The following is a 25,655-nucleotide window of genomic DNA, read 5'->3' as shown; positions in this document are numbered from 1 at the left end:
CTTGATATCCCTTCTACTTCCAAAAACTCAGAATCTCACCACTATATGGGTATGCGAAGGTGTGTGTACTATAAGCATTAGTGGTTTCAAAGAAATGAGAAGAGTTCTATCACAGCAGACCAAATAACATCTTGAGTATTGATTCTCACTGTCTTTAAAGTTACACAGCCATCTTTGCTATAGGGAATTGCTTACCAGCGTATTCCATAGACATCATGGTCCTTGGGGCTATGCTCTCCTAAAATTCTTTTCATCTCTTTTGTAATCGTCATCACTATTTCTGACTCAGAAGAGCTTATTCCTTTGAAATCATAAGAGCTCTTTGTTAGGCCATCAGGTTTCTCTGTTTTTGGTTTATTTTTTGTTTGTTTTGAAAAAATAATACATTCACATGATCCAAAATCTAAAAGGTGTAAAAAGGTGAAAGTCCTATCTACCATCATTTCTTTCTTTGTTGTCAGCTAGTTTTATTAATTATGTCTGTATCTGGGAATCCCTGGGTGGCTCAGCAGTTTGGCGCCTGCCTTTGGCCCGAGGCGCGGTCCTGAGTCCTGGGATCGAGTCCCACGTCCGGCTCCCAGCATGGAGCCTGCTTCTCCCTCCTCCTGTGTCTCTGCGCCTCTCTCTCTCTCTCTCTCTCTCTCTCTGTCTATCATGAATAATTAAATAAATAAATCTTTAAAAAAAATTATCTGTATCTTACAGAACTTTGTCTTTTTTCTTTCTTTAAAATTTTAAAAATATTTGATTTAAATTCATTTTGCTAACGTATAGTATAACACCCAGTGCTCATCCCATTAAGTGCCCTCCTTATTGCCCATCACCTAGTTACCTCATCCCCTCATCCGCTTCCCCTTCTGTAACCCTTTGTTTCCCAGAGTTAGGAGTCTCATGGTTTGTCTTCCTCTCTAATTTTTCTCCACTCAGTTTCCCTCCTTTCCCTAATAGTCCCTTTCACTATTTCTTATATTCCATATATAAGTGAAACCATATGATGATTGTCTTTCTCTGATTGACTTATTTCACTCAGCTTAATACCCTCCAGTGCCATCCATGTCAAAGCAAATGGTAGGAATTCGTCTTTTCTGATGGCTGAGTTATATTCTATTGTATATATACATACCACATCTTTATCCATTTATGTATTAAAGGACATTGTGGCTCCTTCCACAATTTGGCTATTGTAAACATTGCTGCTATAAACATTGGGGTGCAGGTGTCCCATGGTTTTACTACATCTGTATCTTTGGGGTAAATACCCAGTAGTGCAATTACTGGGTCATAGGGTAGCAGCTCTATTTTTAACTTCTTGAGGAACCTCCATACTGTTTTCCAGAGTGGCTGTACCAGTTTGCATTCCCACCAATAGTGCAAGAGAGTTCCCCTTTCTCCACATCCTCGCCAATATTTGTTATATCCTGTCTTACTAATTTTACCCATTCTCACTGGTGTAAGGTGGTGTCTCATTATGGTTTGGATTTGCATTTCCCTGATGGCAAGTGATGTGGAGCATTTTTTCATGTGCTATTGTGCATTGGCTATGTGTAGGTCTTTTTTGGAGAAATGTCTGTTCATGTCTTCTGCCCATTTCATGACTGGATTGTTTCTTGGGTGTTGAGTTTGATAAGGTCTTTATATAAAGATCTTGGATGCTAGCCCTTTATCTGATAGGTCATTTGCAAATACCTTTTCCCATTCTGTAGGTTGTCTTTTATTATAGAACTTTTTTAACCATTTATAAGTAAATGCTTCCCTACCCCTGCATATACTTTTCTTGTATTTGGCCTTTTTCACTTAGTATATCTTGGAGAGTACTCCATACAGTATATAAGTTAGCTCTTTATTCTTTATGGCTGTGTAGTATTCCTTTCAATGGAAATACCTAATTAATTTCACTAGTCCTCTTTAGGATGAAGGTTGTTGCTAATCTTTTGTTGTTAGAGGTAATGCTGCAACTTACATATCCTAGTAAACATGTATCATTTCACGTATGTATGTGTATAACAGTAAGACAAATTCCTAAAAGTGAAGCTGCTAGAATATATGCATTTATAATTTTAGGGCAGGAAGGAGTGCATTTTTGAAAGGTAATAGAGTGAACATGATTCAACAATTCTTTTTTAATTTATTCATGAGAGACACACAGAGAGAGAGAGAGAGGTAGAGACATAGGCAGAGGAAGAAGCAGGCCCCCCGCAGGGAGCCCAGTGAGGGACTCAATCCCGAATCCTATGAGCTGAAAGCAGATGCTCAACCGCTCAGCCACCCAGTTGTCCCTGAAGCCTTTTCATACCCTTTTGCTGCCAACTGCAGAGATCATTTTCTTTTTTTCTTTTTTTTTTTTTTTTAATATTTTATAAATATTTTTTATTTTATTTTTTAAATTTTTATTTATTTATGATAGTCACAGAGAGAGAGAGAGATACAGAGACACAGGCAGAGGGAGAAGCAGGCTCCATGCACTGGGAGCCCGACGTGGGATTCGATTCTGGGTCTCCAGGATCGCGCCCTGGGCCAAAGGCAGGCGCTAAACCGCTGCGCCACCCAGGGATCCCGAGATCATTTTCCTATTAGAGATCATCACCACTCCCAACTGCTTATCCATTTTCTCAGATATTCTTGACAAAAAAAAAAAAATTATAGATAATGATAGGAGAATTTCTCTTATTCGAGCAATTTTTTGTTTTGTTTTTGCAAGGAAGCTCTATGCCCAATGTGGGGCTTGAGCTCACTACCCCAAGTTCAAGAGTCGCATGCTCTACCTGAGCTAGCCAGGTAGCTTGAGCAGATTTCTGTATGTTATTCTATACTGTAGCCTATATGGGAAGCAGAATTAAAAATAATTCTCAATTAAAATAAGAGACACCTGGCTTTAGCGTAACAACTTGTATCAAAAATATTCTTTATGGTCCTGTCAATCCCTTTTGGCCATATGCCATCGTCATGGTGGATCACATCAGTGTAAGTGACGGTTCCTTTGGTTTTCACTATGCATACATGTCACTCTAGAGTAGGGGTGAGCAGACTTTTTCTGTAAAGGGCCAGATAGTGACTATTTTAGGCTTTGTAGACACTGAAATGTGGTAGTGTCTGTACTGCAATAAAACTTTATAGGCATGGAAATTTATTTTTTATTTTTATATTTTTATTTATTTATTTTTAAAGATTTTATTTATTTGTGAGAGACAGAAATAGTGACCAAGATAGCACAAGCGAGGAGAGGGAAAAGCAGGCTCCCCATTAAGCAAGGAGCCCAATGTGATGCAGGGCTCAATCCCAGGACCCTGGGATCATGACCTGAGCTAAAGGCAGATGCTTAACTACCTGAGCCACCCAGGTACCTCTTATAGGGATGGAAATTTAAATTTCATATAATTTTCATGTGTCACAATATATTCCTTTGATGTTTTTCCCCAGCCATTTTTTTTTTTTTTTTTTGAATCCCCAGCCATTTAAGAATGTAAAAATTAGGGGATTGAAAGTATCTTGATAAGCACTGAGTAATATATAGAATCACTGAATATATATAGAATCACTATATTATATGCCTGAAACTATCTTAATACTCTATACTAGAATTAAAAGAAAAAAATGTAGAAACCCTTGGCCATATGTACAGTCTTAACTGGTTGCTTCCTATTCCTCATGCAGAGATATTGAATGTTCCTTCACCATCATCCTTAGGATTCCTTTATCTTTGCTCTTGGATCAGAGACTCTATTTCCCCAGGCACTCTACTGTACCTATATCTCTCAGATTAGAGATGTCTGTCTTACCTCCCCAGAAAATTAAACCTCCAGATTTTGCTGGAGAAATGGAGGAGCTGGGAAGCAATCTGGGTGGTCAGATTGCTTCTCTAATCCCATTCCCAATTCCAAAGGCACCTGGTACTGCCAGTTGCAAAGCTCTTTGAGGACTACAGTGTATATGGGTAGTTACTCAGCTTTTCCCAAGCCTACCGAGGATTCTGTTGTTTTGGTGGCCCTTTTGAATCATTTTCTTGTCCATCTGCCTATTCAGCTTCTAAAATTTTATTGCTAGCACCTCTTAACCTATTTTCTTCAACCTTTAGCTTTATGTCTTTTCTTTTTAATTTTTAATTTATTTTAATTTTTCTTAAGTAAGCTCTACACCCAGTGGAGCCTTGCAATCACAACCCCAAGATCAAGAGTCACATGCTCTACCAACTGAGCCAGACAGGTGCCTCTAGCTTTATGTCTTAAAAGAAAATCCCTTTGCTGTATTTTTAGTGTTGTTTCTAAAGAGGAAAAGGAAAATCTGATGTGTTTTCAATCTGGCTTTTTGACACAGAAAACATTGATGCTTTTTATATTGCCGGAATTTTTTTATAAGGGTAAAAAAATGGAAATGTCCATCAAAGGGGAATTATTTAAATAAATTATGACTCAACTATATAATGAAATAGTGTTAGCCACTATACCTAATGTTGTGAAAGAATAACAATACCACAGAAAAATGTACCCAATGTATTAAGTGGGGAAAAAAAATCATAAATCTTATGTTTAGAACAATGACAGTTTTAAGAGTATATATATTTTTTAAAGAGAAAACTGTCTATTAACGTATAGTCATAATATATATAGACAGAAGAAAGTAGCTTACCAGAAAGTTAGGGTGCTTATCTCTTGGGTCGCAAGATGATAGATCAGATAGAAAATAAATGCCCAACAGACACAAATTCCCAAGGAACATGTAAGAGTAAGCATGTCTTCCTGCTGGGGCTTCCTGTCACACTATTCTGTCAGATTGGGTGTAAATATCACCCTATTTTGAAGGACTGTTGGAGTAATTGCTGTATCCAAGGGTGATCTGAAGAGTTTTGCAAATCCTTGGCACTTTTCCCTTTTCCAGCCACCTAATGATCCCCATGGCATCCAGAGAGAAGATCTCATCCTGAGTCTTCGAGCTGTGCTAGCTTCCACACCGCGATTTGCTGAGGTAGGTCTAGCCAAGGTTAGGTATGTAGCCTCTGCCCAAAGAAGTGTCTGAAGAAAGAGCAGTAAGAGAATGGGGAAAAAGAAAGATCCAGAATACATTTTTTGGGTATGCCATCCTTCAAGTGTCTTTAGGCATATGTGGCAAATATCTTCAGAATAGAAAGTAGAAACCTTTACCATCTCTTTGTTTAAAATAATAATCCAGTCCCTATATGGTGCTATCTTTTAAAATCCTGCAGTGTTGCCAACTAGCCCATTTTTCATGTTAACTGGGAGTCTGGCAACAGTTTGGCAGGAAGATTGGTTTACAGTCACAGCTCCTGTCTCAGTTCTTTGTAGCTCTTTGATGTAGCTACTACCCTTGGGGCCTGGTAGTAATAAGGATGTAGTTGACCTTGGTGCCTTGGTGTGGCTATGACACTACCCTTCTCAGGCTTCAGTTCTTCCTTTTTTGAATAGTTCCTGCTGCCCCTGCTGATTGAGAAAGTGGATTCTGAGATTCTGAGTGCCAAGCTTGATTCTCTGCAGACTCTGGTGAGTGATTTTTCTTTCTCTAGGGTCCAACTGCCTTTAGACAGTTGATGGGTACTAAAGGAATATAGATTCAGAGAGTCAGGGCCCTCATGAGAGGGATCCCTAGTATTTGGGCCTATATGTTGACCAAAGTCCCCCCACCTCCACCTCCCCAGCTACATATTGTCTGGTCCTATAGTCACTGAGTGGCAACTGAGGAAAGGCTGACCAGGGCTCCTCTTTATGCTTATTTTCCATCAGTCAGGACAAGCTCCCATTGTCCTGTAACCTGGATAGAACTCTTGTGGAATCCTGCTGATTCTTCTCCTGACAGCCATGCTCCTTGAAGTGCCATTATGCTGATATGCCTGCATGTCTTCAGAAGTCTGGCTGTGTAGATAGCTGACACCTGTGCTTTCCTTGGCAGAATGCTTGTTGTGCTGTGTACGGACAGAAGGAACTAAAGGACTTCCTCCCCAGCCTTTGGGCTTCTATCCGCAGAGAGGTGAGCGTTAATTAAATAAACTCACTACTGTTAACTCCCATTTGTCAGGCATGAGAAGAAATATATACACCTTGTCCTTTTCCCTGTTGCCCAGGTTATTCAGCAAACCATAAGGGGGCATACTTCTAGTTGAATGACAAGGGAGAGAGTTCCTACATAGGGTGTTTGATAATGGCACACAATCACTTTTGTGTAGTGCCGACTTCCTGCCCTTATGATAAGGAGCATAGGTCATGGTGCCTCTGGCATCATACTTAATAAGTGTGTGTTGGGGGAAGGAAGAGACTTAGGAATGGGGATCCCAACAGCCACTGCTCCAAGTTGAGATCCTGTTTCTCAAAAAGTACCATGTATCTAGTACACTAGTGGGACTAAGGACTTGGTGTGAGAATCTATCAGTTGAGAAGAAACTCCACCTTGGGGATTAATTTCCATTGCTGTGCTTAACTTCCCAAAGGAGATTGGCAGTGGGAGGATGAGCTCTCACCTGGTGCAGGCTCACCTCAGTAGCCATGGGATCCCTCCCTGACAGGTGTTCCAGACGGCAAGTGAGCGGGTGGAGGCTGATGGCCTGGCAGCCCTCCACTCTCTGACTGCGTGTTTGTCTCGCTCTGTGCTGAGGGCTGATGCTGAGGACCTCCTTGACTCCTTCCTTAGCAGCATTCTACAGGGTAATGGGGCCATGGCAGCCAGAAAGGGGGTTGAGCACAACAGAAGTTCCTTAAGGCCAATGAGCTTTTATAAGTAGCCCTTCATATTCAGTGATTTGGGTGCTGGGGCCTTACTTTGAATTGAAAACACTTTGAGTGGTAACTGCTAGCAAACTGTCCTATGTCTCAGTCTCCAACTTCTGTGGACCACAGGGGAATCAGACACCATTCAGCTTACTCCTCAGATCTGTGATGTGCTGCCTTTCTAGACTGCAGGCACCATCTATGTGAACCGGACATGAAACTGGTGTGGCCTAGTGCCAAATTGTTGCAGGCAGCTGCAGGTGCATCTGCTCGGGCCTGTGACCACATCACCAGCAACGTGTTGCCTTTACTGCTGGAACAGTTCCACAAGCACAGTCAGGTAAGAAAACAATCTTCTGAGGAAATGGTGGAACCTCTTGCTGGGATCTCTTTCACAGAGAGAGAACTAAGCATTGAGCTTGTCCCATATAGTAGATCTTGAGTTTTGCTCCCATCAGCTGCTGCTGGTTCCCATGTTCACTCGTTTCCTGACACTCTTACATAAAAGGATAATTCTCCCTGCTTCCAGAGAAGTCAGGACTGAAATCCTTTAAAATATTCTTTGACTTCAATACTCCTTAAAACATTACAGAGCAACCAGCGACGGACAATCCTTGAAATGATCCTGGGTTTTTTGAAGCTGCACCAGAAATGGAGCTATGAAGACAAGGGTGAGGTTACTTTCCACATGTGGTGTCCTGGGGGCTGCTGAGCACTGTGTTCCAATGAAAGATGGCAGGCAAAGAATGCTACAGAGAAGTACTCTAGAACAACATTGGTCCTGTTGTTCAGAGGTTGTAGCACAAGAGAACACTTACCAGATGAGGCCTGTTTATTTTTTTCCCAGTGTACCTCCTGGACACCCAATGGATTAAGCTCTTTGAATCTTGCCCCCAGTTGTCTTTGCATCACTGCTGAGTCAGGGCTTTCCTCTAACCTGGACTCTGTTTGTCCCTAGATGAAAAGCCGCTGAATGGCTTCAAGGACCAGCTGTGCTCACTGATGTTCATGGCTCTGACAGACACCAGCACCCAGCTTCAGCTTGTTGGCATCCGTACACTCACAGTCTTGGGTGCCCAGCCAGGTACACTTAAGGGAAAGAGAAAAGAGGGGGTATTGGTCCCTTCCTTGTGATTGTCTTTCTTTTGTTTTGTTTGTTTGTTTGTTTGTTTTTTTAAAGATTGTATTTATTCATTCATGAGAGACACACAGAGAGAGGCAGAGATATAGACAGAGGGAGAAGCGGGCTCCCTGTGGGGAGCCTGATGTGAGACTTGATCCCCGGACCCCGGGATCATGACCTGAGCCAAAGGCAGACAGTCAGCCACTGAGCCACCTAGGTGCCCCCCTTCCTTGCAGTTTTCCGTCTTAAGTGAACAGCAACCTTAATCCCTTGGTTCTCAATGAAATTCTGGATGATTTGGGATTTCTTTTTTTAAGATTTCATTTATTTGAGAAAGAGATATGCCCAGAGGGGGTGGGGCAAAGGGACAAGCAGACTCCCGCCTGAGTGTGGAGCCCAACAACATGGGGTGGGGCTGGATCCCAGGACCCCAAGATCATGACCTGAAGTCAGCAGCTTAATTGACTGAGCCACCCAGGCACCCTGCAATTTGGGATTTCTAATACGACTTTTGGAAGAGCTATGGTGGCTACAGAGGAAAAAAGATGAGGTTTGTATTTTCTTGTAACACAGATCTCTTGTCTTCTGGGGACTTGGAGCTGGCAGTGGGTCACTTGTACAGGCTGAGCTTCATGGAGGAGGACTCCCAGAGTTGGTAAGAATCAAAAGCAGTGAGAGAGAACAAGCTGTTCCAGGGCTCTGTGCTTCCAACCCTTGACTGTCCCTAGGGGAGGTGGGCACTGTTTGGCTCTGGCTACTAACTAATTGGAGATGTCAGACTTCTCTCTTGTAAGGGCATTAAGAAGCTCTGTCCAACTTAGTGGTGTAGGTACTTGAGTCCTGCTCTTCAGCAAGGCAGGCTTGGGAGCCCACACCCCTGAATTTGCCTAATGGCAGGCCTATGCAAGAGAACTATGGGCCAAAGCTCAGCTGCTGCTTATCTGCCCTGTGCCCCAGCAGGGTGGCAGCACTGGAAGCATCAGGAGCCCTGTCCACTCTCTACCCTGTAGCCTTCAGCCGCCACCTGGTGCCCAAGCTTGCTGAGGAGCTGTGCAGAGGTATGTGTCTCTGATCTTCTGTGGCTTACCCCTTCCCAGGGACACTTGGGGGCCTTTATGTGTGCCATCACACAATGAAATCATGTTTCCTGGTTTCCTTTCAGGGGAGTTAGATTTGGCTAGAGATGAGCCCACAAAATGCTCCCGGCATCTACGCTGTTTGCAAGCCTTGTCAGCTGTATCAACACATCCCAGTATTGTCAAGGAGACCCTGCCTCTGCTGCTGCAGCATCTCTGCCAGATGAACAAAGGTTATTACTAGGAATAATCATCAAGGAGCTGGGCCAAATGGGGAATCATAGGCAGGTTTGGAGTTGAGGCCTCTTTGGCAGTGGTTCCATTGGTGGCTATACATAAGAGTCACATGGGAACCTTTAAAAAATGTCAATATCTGGGCCTCACTCAGTTCAACTAAGTCAGTCCTTGAGGAGGGATGGGGTTTGAACAATAGGAATTGTTGAGTACCCAGGTGATTTCAGTGTGAAGTCAGAATTGAAAAGCACCGCTGTAGGGCCATGCTACTCAAAACATGTTCCATCAACCAGCAACGTGGGCACTGTCTAGGAACTTGTTAGAAGTGCAGAATCTCAGGCCCTATTGATCAGAACTTGAATAAGATCTCCACCTAACTCATACACATGTCTGCTCCAAGGCATAAGTGACAGCAGCTATTGCTACTGTGAACCTATGCACGCTTATCATGGGCCCTAATTTCCTAAGCTGGCTTTGCACTGCCCAGAGCCCTTTGTGGTAGATCCAATGGGTGTTCTAGCAGCTGTTACATAGTAGAAAGAGCACTGAACTTGGAGTATGGCCAGGGTTTGACTCCTGACTTTGCACTTACTGTGACCGTGGAAAACCATTGGTAGTTTTATTTAGCCTCCACATCCTCTATGAAATGGGGGAAATGATACTTCTCTGGTGCTTATGAAAACTAAAGGAGAAAATATATGAGTGCTTGTATTGCAGAGTTGCCACAGAGTCGGAAATTTTGCTCCAAAATCTGAGTAGGTGAAAAAGAATCACCAAGAGAATAAAATTTGGCTCTTTATAAGACACTCATGGACTCTTTAGTCACTTATCTTTGATTATTCTTCCCATATTCTGTATCTGAAATATCTGGAAATGCTTTTAAGAAAACTTTGCTGAGAATACTTTCTCACCACACAGGGAATATGGTTGCAGGAACCAGTGAAGTTATTGCCGTCTGTCAAAGCCTCCAGCAGGTGGCAGAAAAATGCCAGCAGGACCCTGAGAGCTGCTGGTATTTCCATCAGACAGCTGTACCTTGCCTGTTTGCCTTAGCTGTGCAGGCTTCCATGCCAGGTGAGTTTCTGCACCCCACACCTTCTCTAGCTATCCCACCTCTGGACCTCAGCCTTCCACTAATATTGAACAGCACTGTCACCCTGAGGCTATCTCTGGTATTCTATTTTATACCAGTTGAGGCTTCTTTTGAATCCTTTGTCCCCAGAGTGAGATTTTGCACTTTAAGCACAGGGTGCCAACCTGACCAGTGACAGGAATCAAAATCTACTTGTGTTAGCAACAGTCAGAAGGATGCACACCTTTTTTTCTGTATAATTGCTATGTAATTAGCCTAGTTTTAGAATTAGGCTCTGGAGTTAAGCTGACCTGGTTGGGTTTCATGTTCAACTCCACCGCTTGTTAACATAATTGAAGATATTTAGCCTTTTTATGCCTCTGTTCCCTCAATTATAAGAGGAAGACAAAGAGTGAGATCTACATCACAGGGCAGTTAGTAAGAAATAAAAATGTGTGGTGCCTGGGAACATAGTACATAATATATACATATGGTCGCTCCATGTATGTAGCTGCTGTGATAAAAGGACCCATGACAATACATCCATATTATTTTCAAGTTTTGGAAAAAACTATTGCTGAAATCAAGAAGTTAATAACAGCTAGCTTTATTTTCCATGCTGCCCAGTCTAAGGACTGCACAAAGTTCTCAAGAGCTCTTTGTGGCCCATGTTAAGCACTCCTGCTTCTGATGCTGTCCTGGTGCTCAAGGCTACAGCACTACTAGAGGACAGGTTAAAAACTGCCATTTTAACTGGAATCCTGATGATGACAGGACCTAATCATCTGAACTATAGCCATGGCCTGGTGATTCTGTGTGTGTGTGTGTGTATGTTTTGATTTTTCAGAGAAAGAACACTCAGTTCTGAAAAAAGTACTGTTGGAAGATGAGGTCTTGGCTGCCATGGTATCTGTCATTGGCACTGCCACTACCCATTTGAGCCCTGAGTGAGTATAATCATTGTTGTGGCTTGATCCTAGGCAGGAGGATAGAATCTTGGGAAGAAACAGCAGGTTTCTGAGCTGTCTTCTGAGCTGTCCTTTTACCCAGAATCAAATGTGGAGGGAGTTGTTTTGCTGGCAAAGTAAGAGGAAAGGGCTATTTTAGCAACATGGACTGTGGGGGTGGGAGAGCTATGGGGGAATAATGTGCAGAAGAACCACCTGTGGAGCATTTTGGGGTTTTGTTTTTTTGTTTTGTTTTGTTTTGTTTTGTTTTGTTTTGTTTTGTTTTTTTTCTGTGGAGCATTTTGAAGCATACGTTTGAGTTCTCTGACTGGATTGTAAACTCCAGAACAGATTTAATTTGGTTCACTGCTAAATCACTAGGGCCTAAAATGGGATGGTTCTTGGCACATAATATATGTTGAATTAATACCTGCCGACTGTGTGAATGATCGTGTTCTGGCCCATTGACTCAGTGACTCTAATGTGAACCCAGGGTATTTCAGAACCCTGGCTCCTTGGTGATATGTAGTCCTCTACCCCCCAGTTTAGCTGCCCAGAGTGTCGCCTGCATTGTACCCCTTTTCTTGGATGGCAACATCTCCTTTCTGCCTGAAAACAGCTTCCCTTGCAGATTCCAGCCATTCCAGGTAAGGGTCTGATGGACTAGAAGGGAGAGAATCTTGGAACTTCTTTCCTTCAAGTTTTGAGGGCTAATCTGTAATGGGTTTGGGGTGCAGACAAGCCTATTTCTGGCAGGACAGGCTTACTAGAGCTCTTCTTCCTTTATAGGATGGCTCCTCAGGACAGAGGCGGCTTGTTGCACTGCTTATGGCCTTTGTCTGCTCCTTACCTCGAAATGTGCGTACATTTGGGAAGTACCCTGGTTTAACCCTGACAAGGGGAGGCAGATCCCAAGTGACTTCTGGGCACTGCCATATGCTAAGCTGATCTTTTCACTGGAGAATTTAGTTCTCATCCATCCTAGCCCCTGCTGCCACTTTCTACTGGGTATCTCTTGGAGTGTGAGTGTTGTCTGCGTGCATTACATGGTCAGGTTTCATGTAGGTGGAAATTCCTCAGCTGAACCAACTCATGCGGGAGCTTGTAGAGCTGAGCTGCTGCCCCAGCTGCCCCTCCTCCTCTACCGCCGCTGCCAAGTGCTTTGCAGGACTCCTCAACAAGCTCCCTGCAGGTACTGAAATGAGACTGGGGGTTGGGAGCCTCCTGGAATCAATTACTGATGAAATCATGGAAGCTATTCTCTTTAAAAAAAGGAGCTGTTAATAATATAAAGAGCCTCCTAAGGGACAGCCCTTAGGACAAGAGTCAAGACCCAGAGTTGGGCAAAGCATTACAGGACATAAGAGGGTTCAAGCAGAGTGTTCTGTGTAGGTCTGTCATCATACTCCCCACAGGGAGCTATTAGAGATCATTTTTTACTAGAAATGGATCGCTCTTTCTGAATACTAGCACTCCTGTGTTAGGAGATACCAGGCTCTCACGCAAGTATCCTAGAGCTGAGTGGGCAAAGTCATAGCCAGAATGATACTATTCTTTTCTAAAGGCTTCTCAGGGAGCTCTGCATTTAAACAGCTTACATCTTCTGTTGTTAAAGGAGAAATGTGTAGCCTCTGCATCAAGTGTTTCTTATTTTTAGGGCAACAGCTAGATGAATTCCTGCAGCTGGCTGTGGACAAAGTAGAGGCTGGCCTTAGTCCTGGGCCCTTTCGCAGTCAGGCCTTCACACTGCTTCTCTGGGTAAGGAGCTAGAATGGATTCTGGTTAGACAAAGAGACAATTATGTCTAGTTAAATAAAATTTCTCCTTTTGACCTCGAACTATACGTGCGCTTCTTGGGACTCTGGGGTTTGAGTGTCATACCCTGATTGTTCTCTTTCTGATTATAGGTAACAAAGGCCCTTGTACTCAGATACCATCCTCTCAGCTCCTGCCTTACTGACCGGGTAAGTCCGTTTTGGAGACAGGAGAGCCAAAGATGTAACCAGGAAATTCCCCATATATTCTATTCCTCCCAGAAACAACTGTCATCCTCCTCTTGGGTATTTAAGATTCATTTTTCTCTTCTAATAAACCTCTTTTCTCCAGCTCATGGGCCTCCTGAGTGATCCAGAATTAGGCCCGGCAGCAGCTGATGGCTTCTCTCTGCTCATGTCTGACTGCACTGATGTGTTAACCCGGGCTGGCCATGCTGAAGTGCGGATCATGTTCCGCCAGCGGTTCTTCACAGATAATGTGCCTGCTTTGGTCCAGGGCTTCCATGCTGCTTCCCAAGGTGAGAAGGGTCTAAAAGAAAGGCCCCAAATATATAGACCTCTCCTTTGCTCAGGCCACATTCTCTAAAGTAATTTAGAACCTGAGTGCTTCTTTAGAGCTGTACCTGAAAGGCTAAACGTCCAGATTCTTATCCCATGTTTTTCCTTTGATGAGCCTGTCTTGCCTTTTCTGAGCTTGAGGATGGTTTTTTTTTTTTTTTTTTTTTAAGGTTTTATTTATTTATTCGTGAGAGACAGAGAGAGAGAGAGGCAGAGTCCCAGGCAGAGGGAGAAGCAGGCTCCATGCAGGGAGCCCGATGTGGGACTTGATCCCGGGTCTTCAGGATCATGCCCTGCGCTGAAGGCAGGCACCAAACCGTTGAGCCACCCAGAAGGAATCCCCCCCCCCTTTTTTTAAATCTTTTTCTAGGCTGATGTCCCGCTGCTTCATAAGAGGTTGGAGTTGAATCCCCAAGCCATATGTCTGAGACCAGTTTCTCCCTAAGCTTTTCCATGTTTTTACAGATGTGAAGCCAAATTACCTGAAGGGCCTGTCTCATGTACTTAATAGGCTGCCTAAGCCTGTGCTCTTGCCAGAGTTGCCCACGGTAAGCCCCTGCAATCAGAGCCTCAAACAGGGACTAAGCCACTGTCCCCAGCTGGAACATTGGGGGGGTGGAGCAGGCTCATCACATATGTGATCATGCCCACCTTCTCTGTGGCCCCTTAGCTGCTTTCCTTGCTGCTGGAGGCCCTATCCTGCTCTGACTGTGTAGTACAGCTCTCCACCCTCAGCTGCCTTCAGCCTCTTCTATTGGAAGCACCCCAGGTCATGAGTCTTCACGTTGACACCCTCATCACCAAGTTTCTGAACCTCAGCTCTAGCCCTTCCATGGTGCGTTAAGCCCCCACGACTCTTTGGCCCTTACATCTCTCATGGGTCTCCCCTCACCCCCCTATGGCTGTGTTCCAGGCTGTCCGGATTGCTGCACTGCAGTGTATGCATGCTCTTACTCGTCTGCCCACCACTGTGGTGAGTACCTGGGATGGTCCTCTCTGGCTTAGACCCTTAGTAGAAGAGCCAGAGAAGTACATTTTTGCCTTAGTCAGGTGAGACTTGCCACCCTGCTGTGTGATTTAGGTAGGAAATGGGAGGTACACCCAGGCAAGGATTTGCCTGACTGCCCTGTAAGAGAATGGCCACTCTGCCACATAGCATCCTCTGGAATCACTAAAGGAGAATAGGAGGAATGTTAGTTTTAAAGTCATAGAAGCAGCCCTTTTCAGTTGGTGTGGTTGAGCAAGGCTGTGGCTCTTCTAACTCCACAGCTGCTGCCGTACAAACCACAGGTGATCCGAGCTTTAGCCAAACCCCTGGATGACAAGAAGAGACTGGTGCGCAAGGAGGCAGTGTCAGCCAGGGGAGAGTGGTGAGTTTCTAGGTCGTGGGTAAGATGGGATTGAAATGAGCTTCATTGCTGATGCTGCCAACATTCTTTTCACCTGCAGGTTTCTGCTGGGGAGCCCTGGCAGCTGAGCCCAGTCCTGGCCTAGGCTCTTTGGACAGACAATCTAACCTGGAATTACTAACTATCAAGCCATCTTGCCCGAGTTAGGGAGACTACTCGCCTCTGATTGCCTCTCTCTGGGCCACTGTTGCATGGCCGTAAACATAGGAATCCTGACTTCTAATGACTTTGTGAAATAACGAGTGTGAGACTACTTGTGTTTGAAGAAACATCTTGGTCTTGGGGCTCTTCCATTTATTTGTTAGAAAAAAGGAGATACGCTGCTGAGGGGTGAATGCAGATGAATGTGGACCAGGATAGGATGATGGATGTGTGTGTACCTACTGAAGAATAAAAATTTCTTTTGGTAATGGGGCTGTCACATATTTCCCCGTCCCCACTTACACCTCTGTGGCACATAACTAGAACACTACTAATGACAAGGACTTGCCAAGAATTCTTTGGGGCATCCACCCCTATAAGAACACAGGAAGCATGACCAGAATATGTACTCAGTAGGCCTTGACCCTGATTTCTCTCTTCCCCACCCTCTAGTAAAGGCAAAGAGAAGCTACGTATGTTTAAAAATCAAATACCTTTATTCTTCACCTTCAGCAGCATATGAGAAGTGGCAGTGACCTCAGCAGTAGGCCTGGTGTCTTGCCCTGTTGAGAAGCCAGAATCTCCGCTCTACTGTTCAGGTGTTTTCTCAAATAGCAAGTGGAAGAGGTGGTGGCCAACCCCAGTGCTGGAACCTGGAGGAGGTCGGGGTCAGCACCTGGCAAGGTTGCTAGCTGCCTAATCTCCAGTCTGGGGCTGGAACTTCAGTTTGCCTGAGCTGAGTAAAGAGACATCAGTCCTAGAATTTTTCCACATCATGCCTTGTTTATGCAGTGGCCAAGAGACTGGTCCTTGAGTTGTCCCTGCATGATACTCTAAGGCAGGCCCACTGATTCTTTTTGCCCAAGGATTCCAAGAAGCTATCCTTGGAGGCCGTTGAGACCATGCAGGAAGCAGAGTGGTGCTCAAGTTGTGGCTGACACATCCAGCTCACACCGCCATCACAGAGGCTGAGTGAGCAGTCACCCAGGGAGGGGGGTCCCAGCTCATTCCATTCCCATGGGGCAGGTGACTGGAAGGTAACAGCACCCGAGTCAGCCAGTGCCTACAAGAGAAGATAGAATGTCTCTGAGTTCCAAGAGTTCCTGGTCTTTCTTCCTGATCCTGTCCCCAGCAAGGATTCAAGGTACCTGAAGCTACCTTGGCATTAATCCCAAAGGTAACAAAAGTTCTGATCTGTCCAGTTTGTCCTCTGGTGCCTTGAGGGCCTTTAGAGGGTTCAAGCGAAACTTCTAAGGGACCACTGCAAGCACTGACAGGCAGGAATGTAATGAGGATGGGAAGGGGAAGAGGATGGGTACTTTCTGGTCACCTAGTCAGTAGCGCCTTGGGAGTTACATTCTTTTTTTTTTTTTTTTTTAATTAACTTAAATACTATTTGTGAACATATAGTGTAACACCCAGGATTCATCCCATCAAGTGCCCTCTTTAGGGTCCATCACCCAGTCACCCCATCCCCCCACCTCCTCCCCTCTGTAACCCTTTGTTTCCTAGAGTTAGGAGTCTCTCATGGTTTGTCTTCCTCTCTAATTTTTCCCCAGTTTCCCTCCTTTCCCTTATAGTCCCTTTCACTATTTCTTATATTCCACATATACATGAAACCACATGATGATTGTCCTTGGAAGCTGCGATTTGAAAAGTGATTTACCTTGGTCTCTTGGGCTCAGAGAGCTAACTTTTTTTTTTTTTTTTTTTGTCTTAGGACTTATGTTACAAATAGATTAATGCAATCCCACATATTGTTGGCTTGAACTCCAGACACTGCCATAAAAATGGGAGGAAGCTAGTGGTCACTGTATCCTACCTAGAGGTCCCTTCTTAACAGCTTTCTCAGGAGTCTGTTTTGGTTCCCTGTATAAGCCTCAAGGGTTTTGGCCTTAAGCTACTTTGGCTCAAATGAGCAATGATTTCTACTCCCAGAGTCTAGATTTGCAATGGCTATGGTAGCCACTAGTCACACGTGCCTGTTCCAATTAGTGAAAATTAAAAGTTCAATTTATGGATGTATCAGCCATACTTCAAGTGTTCAGCAACCATATGTGGCTAGTGACTAATGGCTTGTACAGCACAGGTATAGAAAGTTTATCTTAAGAGTTCTATTGGATGGGACTGATCTAGATGTTTTACTTTACCTTCGTGTGTCCACACCCAGGAATACCTTCCAGTTGTCCAAGCAGCCGTAGTTGTAATGATTCCTAAAAACCTAGAGCCAAGAAAAACACAGACCCCTTTTTTACTTAACTGCCTCCTAATTTTAGAGCCCAAATTGGCTAAGCTAAAGTTCAGCTAGGCAAGTTCCAACCTTTTATGACACCTGCCCTATTGGCCCTCCCTGCCCATGGCTTCTGTTTTCGGGACAGCAGGTTTAATTACCCTCCACCCCAAGCCCACAGTCCTACTCACTCTGCCCTTGGCCTGCAGCCGACGTCTCTCCTTCTTGTTGATGTGCCTTTCGATACTAGTTTCACCTCGACTGATGAGAACAGCGTGCCAAATAGTTAGGGCACCCAAGGCAAGTGCTACAGAACTAAGAAAAGAGGGGCCAAGATTGATGGGGAGTTTAGAGGAGGGAGTTGCTATAAGTAGGTCTGAATCTGAAACTGAGCTGAGCAGTAAAGACCCACCAGAGACCTCTCTGCCTAAGTCTTATCTCCCAGCCTACATCCTAGGTTGTTGCTTCACTACATCCATAAAAAGCATTAATGAAGAAGCATTAACCTGAGCGAAAAATAAATTATGTAGAAAGAAGGGTGAGGAAACAAGTCTGTGTTACTAATAAAAATGTCCCATAGTTCCTAAAAGAACCAGTCTTGGGAAACAGCAACAGGTAGTAAAAGCACCAGGTTTAAAACAGGGAGCACACAATTCCAATTGCAGCTCTCCCATTCCCAGCTATGATCACCCAGCAGCTCACTTCACCCTCTCCTCCTCAGTTCTCCACATCTGGAAAAATGCACGGCTCCACTCTGAGGTAGGAGTTTAGCTTACCTGGGCACATAACATCCAGTGCTAGCATCCTTAGTGTTTCCTGCCCCAAAATGCTGAAGACAATGAAGCACGGACTCTCTGCCAAGCTAAGTCACGCTAAGAACAGTGGCAAAGGACAGGGATGGGTCCTGCCTACCCACAGGCACTGGAAAAGGTGGTCCTGAAGCTGCCCCCCACTTAAACTGCCAAAAATGATCGTTCAATACCTGCACAGGAACCAGAGGTAGACAAGACTCTTGTGAGTCACTCTTTCTCGGAAGGAGAAGCTGGGTGGTGGAGTCTGATGATATGTCTAGAAAAAGAGAACAGCAAGGTGGTTCATTTGTTTTGTTGGATCTCCATCACAACCCCAGCACCTGCAGGCAGGGAAGTGACCAAAGCCCAGGATGAGAAATAGGGAGTTAAGCCACAGAGGAGTTAGGGCAGCAGCCAGATGGGTGGGCCAAGCCCAGCGGCATCATCATGTGAACACACACTGGGCAGAGCAGGTCTGGACAGGATGGCAAAGCATGGGAGGAGCGGACCCTGGGCCTTCAGATTTGACGACACAAATGGGGCTCCAGGGGAAGCCACTACACTTCCCAATGAGATCTCCCTCACCATGTGGCTGCAATCCTCAAGAGAGGAGACCAGGTCCACACAATGCAAGCACAAGCAGGAAGAACTGAGCTCCACTAAGGGCTGAAAGGGCAGCAGAGCTAAGTGGTATAGTTGTGGCCCAAGACCTGTCAGAATAAGGGTCCTAAAAGGCTCGGGAGAAGGGATGATCCTGACAATGGATGCAGAAAGACCAGGAACAAAGGGTGATCAGACTGGCCCAGCCTGATCTCTGTCCCCTGGAACCCCGTTACATGGACTAACACAGACTCTTTGCTGCTCAGGCCATCACCAAGGCAGAGTCTTCCTCACTCAGCCCAAAGAAGGTGATAATGGGATAGAGAGCCCAAAACTGTCAACAAACCAGGGACTTGAATCTACCCCCAGGCCACTTAGTCCACTCATGGCAGACAGCCTCCCAGAACACCCCTGATCCAGTATGGAAAGGCCCCTTAGCCAGCCTCTACTACTCCATTAGCAGGTGGGCCCCCGCTGCCTCAGCAACTCTATACCCCCTGGCCTGAGCAGCAGGAGGCAGTGGGGTGGGGTCAGCCCACCTGGTTGGCAACCGCCTGTAGTTTGTTCTTGTCGAGCTGTTTCATTTTCTACGGGGATGGAAAACAGTACTGGTTATACTCTCAGGCCTCTAGGATGGGGATGCTACCAGCCCCACTCCTTCGGGACAGATTCCATGCCCCAAAATTCTGAGCTGCCCTACTCCTAACTATGGGCTCACCTCGATGGCAGCATAAGCTTCCCGGAAAAGGTCCCAACTTCCATAGCTGCAGTAGACACACCCCAGAGTCATGAAAAAGCAGAAAGAGAAGAAGTACCGATGGTTATAGTGGCCCACACAGTTGTTTAGCCAGGCTGGTTGGGGAAGGATTAAGGACAAGATCAAACACAGCTTCAGGTCTCTCTGGTTCATCCCTGCTTCATAATGGCATCCAAGTACAGGGCTTCCAGTCACCAAGAACTATTTCCCAAAGGCAAGAAAACATGGGACTGTTTCCAGAGGTTAAAGCTTTTAAAGAGCCTTCAAAAGTCCCACTGGGAAATCATGAAAACAAATCCCTCAGCAAAACGAAATCTACCAATACTTCAACCTAGCCATTTGTATGGGAAAGCAGAGAATAGCCAGTGAACAACATGAAGTCCAAACATCTCTTTCCATCCCACAAATGTTAGCATGACAGTCTACAAAAGAAAGAATTGTTAGAATAGATGCCCTGCTCCAAGAAAATCTGTCCCATAGAGCTTGTAAGCCTCCTGCTTCCCCCTGGAGATGGCCAATCTCCACCATTCCTCTTCTACTAACTTCTCATGAACCTTCGTTGGGATGAGGGATGATGCCTTGGTTGTGGCCCTTAACCTGGCACAGGGCTCTGGAGCTAAAGGAGGAGGCCACAGGCAGAAAAGATAAAAGGATACGGCAGTGATGATCCATCTTCAGCACACACCTGTGAGGGAGGGACACAGGCTCTGTTACGGTGGTCAAGGTTCTTGAGATGTCAGTGCCAATCCTTTCCTACAAGGCCCAGCATCCTGCTGAGGTGGAAAGGGCACAGACTTTGAAGACCGCCAGGCCTTGCTTCAAGCCCTGCTTCATTGGCTACATGATCTTGGACAAGGTTAACTCATCTCTCTGAAGCTCAGTGTCCATAAATGGTGACAATGGCTAACCCAGGACCATCCTAGGACCAGGTGTCACGACGTGAGGGCACACTGCCTGGTATATGACGCGCGCTTCATAAACGTCTTCTCAAACTTTAGGTCTAAATTTTGCCCAATTTTAGGCTTCAGCAAACAGGCCACAGCTGGGGTTCACAGCGGGCAAAGCCAAGACCCACCTATTGCAGATGCTGCAGTGGTGTGTTCGGGCCGGCTTGGGGTAAATGCACTTCTTACAGATGGAGACTGTTGCAATATCATTCCTGCCCTGTGCAAAGCGAGAAAAGCTTCATGACACTGTGGCAGCACAATTCAGTACCTCAAAAGATACTGAGGCACTCTCCCTCCCCACTCCTGGACCTGGCTCCCACAGCCCGCAGTTCTATCCTTCCAAATGCCCCTGTGGGGACCCACCTGGGGTGGGTATCCAGGTGGAGTGGTGATGGCCTGGTAGTAATGGAAGACGATAAGGATCAGATTCCAGTGGCTGTAGAAGAAGTGCCAGCAGAGCCGTGGCACTGAGTATGTTCGGAGGATGAGAGGCAGGACACACAGGTAAGCGATGGCCACGATGGAGCTGGTCAGCACAATCACCAACACCACGAACACCTGTCAACACCAGTGAGGTCAGGGAGACACAGTGAGAGTTTGCCAATACCAAGAGTACACTCAGGAATTTCCCTGGGGTAGGGGGCTGGTGTGGGTCCCAAACCCAGTGTGGGTCCATCAGATACATGTCCTTCTGCTACCCCAAAACATCCCTTTTCCTGCTCCCTGGGCATCACTCACCACCCCACACCAGCGGATCACGTTGTCCACCAGCCAGTAGATAGGCTCAAAGGCAGCATCAACAGCGGTGTCACTGCCCCCAAAGGAGTTGTAGAGCAGGGAGCGCAGGCAGACCTTGCCATAGCGCCAGCGCTGTACCAGGCCCCGGAGCAGAGGTGGGCAGCGGCGCCTGTAGCCCAGGAGCAGAAGCAGGCGCAGGCAGAGGCGGGCAGGGCCCAGCAGCAGGCTCCGCTGGCCCCGCATGGCTCCTAGAAGAGCACATCATTGTGAGGAGCCAGCCTGGTTCCATCCCTCCCTATCCCACCAGGGAGGAGAAGGCAAAGGCCTAAGAATAAGGCCCAATTGAGCCAGTCACCAGCTGTGAGAAGGAGGAAGGTCACTTCACTTCTCTGCAGAATGGATGGTGCCAGTGTCCCAACCAGATTACACGGGTAGGGTCTGGAGGTTCTGAGCCTGCAGAAATACTACGTACATTGCACCACTTGGGTGCACAGCAAATCCAAGATGATGCACACCTAGAGTAAAGGGCTGAGGGAGAGGAAGGCAGCTCCAAGCCAAAGCAGGGTCTTTAGAGTTGTCTGTGTAGACCACTGGGTGGAGCACAGCTGACATGCACAAACCTGCCACCACGTCTCTGTAGGCATGGCCACCATAGCAGAGGATTCCGAGGGTATCCTGCTCTAGCCCAATGACCTACCTCCTAACAATTCTTCACCAAGGAACAGCCAGTGGGGGAGTGAATGCACAGCATGTGGATCCTACATCTAGATCTGCCCTGGTGCTGAATCTTGGCAAAAGATACTCATCTTTCCTTTTTTTTTTAAAGAGTTTATTTACTTATTCATGAGAGAGGCAGAGAGGCAGAGACCAGACAGAGGGAAAAGCAGGCTCCTTGCAGGGAGCCCGATGTGGGACTCGATCCCTGGGCCAGGATCACGCCCTGGGCTGAAGACAGATGCTCAACTCCTGAGCCACCCCAGGCATCCCAATATTCATCTTTCCTACTTCCTCTTGGCTGATGTTATAGGCCCCCAGACTCAACCTGTAGCATGAGAGTCCCTGTCTCCTGTTAGGACACCTCAGCTACCCTGCATGACATAAGATGCTTTGTCTCCAATTCCAGTCCCAGCCTGACCCCAAGGATACAAAAGCCAAGACAACTTTAGGTATTCATGGCCGAATAACACCACAGGTAAGAGAGACTGGCCATAGGAGGGAGGCCTTCATACTATTGTTCATGAAGACCACAGAGCCTATCCTCTCAGTGATGAATCTCCCCTACCTAGCTCTAGCTGGACACCCATGAGTCTTCTCTGCAGCTGCTGCTCTTGGCCCCAAGCTTCCCAGCTCTACAAGTACTTTCATCTCTATGTGATTTCTACCTCATACAATAGCCATGGGAGATCAGCTGCCTGTGCAACATCTAGAACAGAAGTCATAGACCCCTTCGATGTTAGTCTCATCAATTCTGCAGATTAAAGCTCTTATCAGAAAAGAAATTCTCTAATTTCCCTCTAGGGCTACTATGTCCTCTGCAACTCCACTGACTTATTTAACAGGCAGCTCAAAACCCAACAGAAACTGGAGGAGGCTGCTCCACTGTAGTGATGGTTTCAGTTTAGTAACTGGAGCAAGGTACTCTCCTTGAGCACTGGCTTATCACTAGAGGTCTTTCCAAAAAAACCAACCAAACAAAAAAACACTTCATTACCTCCTTCCACAACTCCCCCCTCTTTTTTAAAGATTTTATTTACTTATTAATGAGAGAGAGGGAGAGACACAGGTGGAGGGAGAAGCAGGCTCCATGCAGGAAGCCCGATGTTGGACTGGATTCCAGGCGGGACTCCAGGATCACGCCCTGAGCCAAAGGCAGACACTTAACTGCTGAGCCACCCAGGCATCCCTCCACAAGTCCTTTAATGACCTAAGGCAAAAAGGAATCCAGCAGACAAGGCCAGCAAAGAGAAGAAATAGTTCAGTAAGGACCTATTCTGCATCAGGATAAAAAAAAAAAAAAAAACTGGCCATTCCCATCACCTCCTAGGAGTTAAGAGACTTAAGAAGCAGTGTAGAAAGGAAAGGAAAGGTCAGCCTTCCTACTTCCTCTGAGTTGGAGTCCTGTTGCTTGGAACCATGATTTGGCTTGAAAGCATGAATTTTCAAAATAGTGTACAGCCATAGTCAAATGTAAGAGTGAGACAAACATACTACCCCACAATAAATCCAAGTGACTCACATTACCCACACTACTGTTCACTCCTTACTGTGGCTAATGCAGAGTTTCCTATTTGCTAGAATACTCTTTATACCAACAGCTTGCAAACAAGATGCATTCCCCACCCATTAATAAACACAAATTATATGCCATCTCTTCTGTCTACAAAAAAACAGAAATGTTCCTTTTTAGATTCTCCACCTTTCAGATTGTTGTCAACCACCTCTGGTATTCCTGAGCTCTATAGGAAATGCCTGCCTCAAGGACTAGACTTACTAACTCTCATCTACCCTATAAACTTGACTACTTAGGGTTCCATTCTGTCCTTACGTAGTTCTACGACCTTGGGCAAATCACCCAAAAGTGCTGGACCTCAATCTCCTTGTGTTCTCATTCAAAGACAGGGTAGGGTTAAATGTCCCTTTCAGCTGTAACCCTTTATCATATATACACTTGGCTAAGGTAGAAATTAAATGTTTACAAAATGCTTAGCACGATATCTGGTTCATAGAAGGGCTCAATAAATACTTTTTGAAAGAATGGAGGATGCAGAAGTGGTAAGGCTGGTCAGACATCTGTCTGTGCTGCAAATAATAGCAAGTGCACTCCTGCCAATGTGATAATGCTTATTTAGTATATGATGCTACCACTCTTTTGGTCAGTAAAAAGTAAATAAAAACCATTGTTAGAATCATAGCACTTAAGAACTAGAAAGGAGGGATCCCTGGGTGGCGCAGCGGTTTGGCGCCTGCCTTTGGCCCAGGGCGCGATCCTGGAGACCCAGGATCGAATCCCACATCGGGCCCCCGGTGCATGGAGCCTGCTTCTCCCTCTGCCTGTGTCTCTGCCTCTCTCTCTCTCTCTCTCTCTCTGTGACTATCATGAATAAATAAATAAAAATTAAAAAAAAAAAGAACTAGAAAGGATTTTTTATAACAAGTCCAACCAGAAATCATCCAAAACATAAACTGAAAGCTTGCTGATGCAGAGCTACACATTAGATTTGAGTAAAGAGTCTGAAGCCAACCCCCTCACAACTCAGTTAGTGGGGTTTAGGGGGCATGGGGATGCCAGGGAAGAGATATTGTGGTCCATAGGACCACACTTGAACATAGAGTCCCTGATTTCTCAGGAAATTGAGTTAAAACAGAACTCAAAAAAAAAAAAAAATTGTGTGTATGTGTGTTGGGGTGGGGAATGGAGAATCAGGGCAAAGCAGAGCTTCACTATCACCCCAAGCGCAAGCCTTTAGCACTGATCCCTCAGTAGCAACCACAGGCCATAGTGACATATGCCACCAGATTAGATGGGATTGAAGGCCACAGCACTCCCCTCTTTCCAAGGCTCTAAGTCACCATCTGTTTTCCTAGGGGAAACGATTGGTGAGGGCTGGAGGGTTTGCACAGGAGGGGACATATGCCAAAGTCACCAGAGGGCAAGAGAAACTAAGATGAAAGTCGTAGCAAATCTCATATGGACAAAGATGCTGTTCTCGGGATGTCTGCCTATCTTAAGCAGTAGCTGTCACTCATCGGTAAGAGCAGCATTCTACTCACGTGCAGACTTCCCTTCCGGACTAACATGCTCGAAAAAGAAAAAGTTATGAATGGGCCCACACGACCTGAGCTCCGCTTGAGAGGATCCGACTGCAAGACCTGAAGCTGCAGTCACAAAAATCCGGAAAAGGCTTTATTTCTGAATGGGGTGGTGTGGTCAAAGTGCGATAGAAGAAGTAAAAAAAAAAAAAAAAAAAAAAAAAAACCTTGGGTTCCGGTTTGGGCTCTACCTTGAACTGTCTTTGAGCCACTGGACAAGTCAAATCCTGTCTCTGGATCTGAGTTTCCAAATCTCTACAATGGGCAAGTTGGGTTGGCTAACCTCCTTCCAGCTCCAAGCGTTACAGCTGCCCCGAGAGTGCACTCCCCCAGGCTTGTGCAGGGCACGGCCGTGCAGGGCGCGACAACGAGAGAACAGGAACCTGAGCTCACGAAAAGGCCCCAAACAGGCCCCGACCCTACAAAAAAGGGCAGGACTGGGGAGCAAAGGCCGCGGCTCCGCTCTTACCTGCCGCCTGCCGACTCCCCAGTCAGCCAAATGGAACCCCGCAGCCTCCGCCGCCGCTCACTGCCACCCCCGCCAGCTCTGCAACCCGGCCGGGCCGGTCTCAGTCCAACCAACCATCGCCGGCCACCCGAAGAACCAGCCTGCAGACTGGGACCCGCTGCCAGCCCATCCTGGACCACAGGCGCAAGCGCAGGCGTCCCGGAGCCCCGCCCCCGCCCTGGTCCCGGAGCAACCTGGGAAATAAAGTTTGACGGAGGAGGTGCTCCCG

General features: G+C 46.0%; 2 protein-coding genes across 12 annotated transcripts in view; one reads left to right on the top strand and one right to left on the bottom strand.

The window, feature by feature from the left end:
• Positions 1–15,314, top strand: part of MMS19 (MMS19 homolog, cytosolic iron-sulfur assembly component) — a 34,534-nt gene extending 19,220 nt beyond the window's left edge. For 5 of the 7 annotated variants that reach the window (XM_038578417.1, XM_038578421.1, XM_038578422.1 and 2 more), the window contains 23 exons: positions 4,873–4,959; positions 5,418–5,492; positions 5,899–5,976; positions 6,509–6,647; positions 6,896–7,050; positions 7,303–7,381; positions 7,669–7,794; positions 8,407–8,488; positions 8,791–8,891; positions 8,996–9,142; positions 10,062–10,217; positions 11,063–11,162; positions 11,707–11,809; positions 11,952–12,020; positions 12,228–12,354; positions 12,820–12,920; positions 13,070–13,126; positions 13,269–13,455; positions 13,961–14,043; positions 14,166–14,330; positions 14,409–14,468; positions 14,765–14,865; positions 14,945–15,314. In XM_038578417.1, the coding sequence (XP_038434345.1) occupies positions 4,873–4,959; positions 5,418–5,492; positions 5,899–5,976; positions 6,509–6,647; positions 6,896–7,050; positions 7,303–7,381; positions 7,669–7,794; positions 8,407–8,488; positions 8,791–8,891; positions 8,996–9,142; positions 10,062–10,217; positions 11,063–11,162; positions 11,707–11,809; positions 11,952–12,020; positions 12,228–12,354; positions 12,820–12,920; positions 13,070–13,126; positions 13,269–13,455; positions 13,961–14,043; positions 14,166–14,330; positions 14,409–14,468; positions 14,765–14,865; positions 14,945–14,972 (2,406 nt within the window). In that variant the 3' untranslated portion in view covers positions 14,973–15,314. The remainder of the gene's footprint in view (positions 1–4,872; positions 4,960–5,417; positions 5,493–5,898; positions 5,977–6,508; positions 6,648–6,895; positions 7,051–7,302; positions 7,382–7,668; positions 7,795–8,406; positions 8,489–8,790; positions 8,892–8,995; positions 9,143–10,061; positions 10,218–11,062; positions 11,163–11,706; positions 11,810–11,951; positions 12,021–12,227; positions 12,355–12,819; positions 12,921–13,069; positions 13,127–13,268; positions 13,456–13,960; positions 14,044–14,165; positions 14,331–14,408; positions 14,469–14,764; positions 14,866–14,944) is intronic. The other 2 variants (XM_038578418.1, XM_038578420.1) reach the window with 2 other exon arrangements.
• A 205-nt stretch (positions 15,315–15,519) lies between these two features.
• On the bottom strand, positions 15,520–25,609 carry ZDHHC16 (zinc finger DHHC-type palmitoyltransferase 16). Of its 5 annotated transcripts, XM_038578427.1 has the most exons (12): positions 25,388–25,609; positions 21,109–21,356; positions 20,734–20,928; positions 20,499–20,587; positions 20,080–20,108; positions 19,385–19,518; positions 19,206–19,253; positions 18,258–18,343; positions 17,467–17,590; positions 17,196–17,266; positions 16,204–16,271; positions 15,520–16,108 (listed from the first exon to the last, which is right to left on the bottom strand). In XM_038578427.1, exons 2-11 carry the CDS (start codon positions 21,349–21,351, stop codon positions 16,211–16,213), a joined length of 1,080 nt encoding a protein of 359 aa, XP_038434355.1. In that variant the 5' UTR covers positions 21,352–21,356; positions 25,388–25,609; the 3' UTR covers positions 15,520–16,108; positions 16,204–16,210. The 5 variants fall into 5 exon arrangements, with proteins under 5 accessions (XP_038434355.1, XP_038434353.1, XP_038434356.1 ...); XM_038578425.1 differs by lacking the exon at positions 16,204–16,271 and having other exon boundaries at positions 25,388–25,606; XM_038578428.1 differs by lacking the exons at positions 16,204–16,271; positions 20,080–20,108 and having other exon boundaries at positions 19,385–19,430; positions 25,388–25,607.
• Between the last annotated feature and the right edge of the window lie 46 nt (positions 25,610–25,655).

The sequence above is a fragment of the Canis lupus genome, chromosome 28 (genome assembly GCF_011100685.1).
Source record: "Canis lupus familiaris isolate Mischka breed German Shepherd chromosome 28, alternate assembly UU_Cfam_GSD_1.0, whole genome shotgun sequence".
NCBI classification, from domain to species: Eukaryota; Metazoa; Chordata; class Mammalia; order Carnivora; family Canidae; genus Canis; species Canis lupus.
The sequence above is the reverse complement of the archived record's forward strand: the minus strand, read 5'-3'. Positions and strand labels throughout refer to the sequence as shown.